General features: G+C 48.0%; 1 protein-coding gene across 1 annotated transcript in view; it reads left to right on the top strand.

Annotated features, from left to right (window-relative positions):
* The window catches only part of LOC106818818, an 8,291-nt gene that overhangs the window by 1,158 nt on the left and 4,633 nt on the right, over positions 1-2,500 (top strand). The window contains exon 2 of the mRNA XM_014823491.1: positions 1,446-1,595. Within this exon, the coding sequence (XP_014678977.1) occupies positions 1,446-1,595 (150 nt within the window). The remainder of the gene's footprint in view (positions 1-1,445; positions 1,596-2,500) is intronic.

The following is a 2,500-nucleotide window of genomic DNA, read 5'->3' as shown; positions in this document are numbered from 1 at the left end:
TCAGTACTCCGGGCCGGTTCCAGGGCTGAGGCTAGACAGTATTTTTCCAGATTTAAAGGGCACATCGCCCAAAAAGGGCACACCACCCCACAGTGAGCGCAAAATTTCAAAGGGCACTTTGAAATCTAGACCGTATTTCCCAATACGGCAAATACGGTCTGAATCCGCCCCTGGTATTACTATCAGTGGACTAACCCCCTACTGTAACATTTACTGTGAAAGCAGCTGCGGGGCCTCAGGGTTACTGAAACGGAGATAGGCACTGCCCTATGCACCACATAGGCGCGGGAAGGATTTAACTTAAACTTAACTTATCAGTACTACATATCGTATTAGAATTAGGACATTGAAGAATTTGTATCGTGTTTAGCAAAAAATGCCCCACGTTTGCACACACTCTCTGTGATGTATTTTGAACTGCACACACTATGCACACAGTGTGTAATACATGTACTATGTAATATCTTGTGTACCCTGTAGAATGTAAGGATATATGCAGGGTAGGATTTAGATATGGCGAGGCCCTAATCTATGGGAGAGCGGTAGAGGTTTTTTTTGGCAATTGTTAACAGAGAAATTGGGTTAAATTTGTTAAATCATTACTTAAATATCAATTATAATCAAACTGTAACATAAATATCTAAGATTTTGAGAGACCCCAGGCCTTCAGACTATGAGGCCCTAAGCTGTAGCTTGTTTAGCTCGTGCCTAAATCCGGCCCTGGATACATGTATTAGTGCATTCGATTTGCTTCCCCAAGTTAACCAGGGTCTACTCGGGCCAGCCCCAAATACGTTCGATTTGGCAGTCACGTGGTATTTTTGCATTACCCGGGTGAGGCAGAAGTAACCCGCTAGCCGAGCCACTCACTTGGGGAAGTATCCCACAATCCATTGCAACGAAATGGCACAAATGATGACGATATTATATATCGGTGCGGGCTGAATTAGCATGAATGTAGCAGTACAAGGCCGTACGCAGGAAATTTTCTGTAGGGGGGCAAATACGCAGGAAATTTTCTGAAGGGGGGGCAAAGGTACTCCCCACGCCCTCTATTGCCCTATTTGTCCCATTAAAAGGCATACTCTGAAAATCTCTAGGGGGGGGGGGCAACTGCCCCTGCTGCCCCCCTGCTGCGTACGGCCTTGTAGCAGTAGTAATGAAGCATGACTGTCAATGACTGCGTGTGTTTGCTCATTCTTAGATTTCATTAATAATAAGATTGCAATTGCTATTCTTTTTTTCTTGTCACTGGCATCCATGATGATAATTAACCCCGGGTTAACCCAAAAGCCGTTCGTTTATCTTCCCTAACCCAGATGCGTTCGATTTCGTACCCAGGTTAACCCAGGTGGCTCTGTGGAAGCAAATCGAACGCACTATGAGTATGTGTGTATCGTGCGATCTCATGTTGAGTGTGACACCTGTGTGATGTCTGCTTACAGGTGAGAGCATCCAGTGTTACGACTGCAACAGCGTCACGGACCCGGCGTGCACGGAAAACTACGATCACGGACGCGATGCTCTCGAACCGATGGACTGTGGTGGGCTCAACGGTGCCACCTACTGCATTAAGACGATCGGCATTTACGGAGGTGAGTGTGTGGTCAGCCGTCAAGTATACATGACCCAACACACGCAGACACACACACACACACACACACACACACACACATACACGCACACACACACATACACGGACACACAAACACGTGCACGCACGACACACACAAACACCCGCGCATGCACGACACACACGCGCACACGCACGCGCACGCACACGCACGCGACACACCTGTGCAATGGTCCCTGGTCAGCATTGGACCATATGAGCTGTACTCCCTCTCACCCCAACTTCTACTCCTGCTTTTCTGTCTTTGCTGTCTTATTCTCCTCGTCTTTCTCTTTCTTCTCCTTCTTTGCATTCTTTTCTTCCTTTCCCTTCTCCTTCCCCACCTCGTCTTTCTTCTCCTTCCCGTTATCATCCTCCTGCTCAGCCTCCTCACCATCTCTCATTCTCCCCCTGGTTCTTCTTCTCTCTTTCTCTTTCTCTTTCTTCCTCTTCTCCCTCCTTCATCTTCTCTTCCTCCTCCTTCCCCACCTTCTCTCTATCTCCTCCTTCCCCCACACCCCCCTGCATCCTCTCCGTCTCCTCTCTCCCCTCCTGCTCCTCTTCCTACTCCTCCTCACTGCCATCTTTATAGTATGTCTTCTACATTTTCCTATATAGACTTCAGTTCCACACTAACAAGTAGACATGCACCTAGTCTCAGCATCGTACTGCCACGCTATTCATTCTAGCTGCGGGAGCCAGCAGTAAATTACCTAATTTACTAACGGCTGTGAATGACAAGGCAGCCATTTAATTATGAATCTATGATTAATGAAGTTATGTCATGGGTGCTGCTATTGTGTGTGCGTGCGTGCGTGTGTGTGTGTGCGTGCGTGTGTGTGTGTGTGCGTGCATGTGTGCGTGCGTGCGTGCGTGCGTGCGTGCGTG

This window comes from Priapulus caudatus, unplaced genomic scaffold (assembly GCF_000485595.1).
Source record: "Priapulus caudatus unplaced genomic scaffold, Priapulus_caudatus-5.0.1 Scaffold2553, whole genome shotgun sequence".
Lineage (NCBI taxonomy): Eukaryota > Metazoa > Priapulida > Priapulimorpha > Priapulimorphida > Priapulidae > Priapulus > Priapulus caudatus.
Note: the sequence above shows the minus strand (reverse complement) of the source record. Positions and strands in the feature narration are given on the sequence as shown.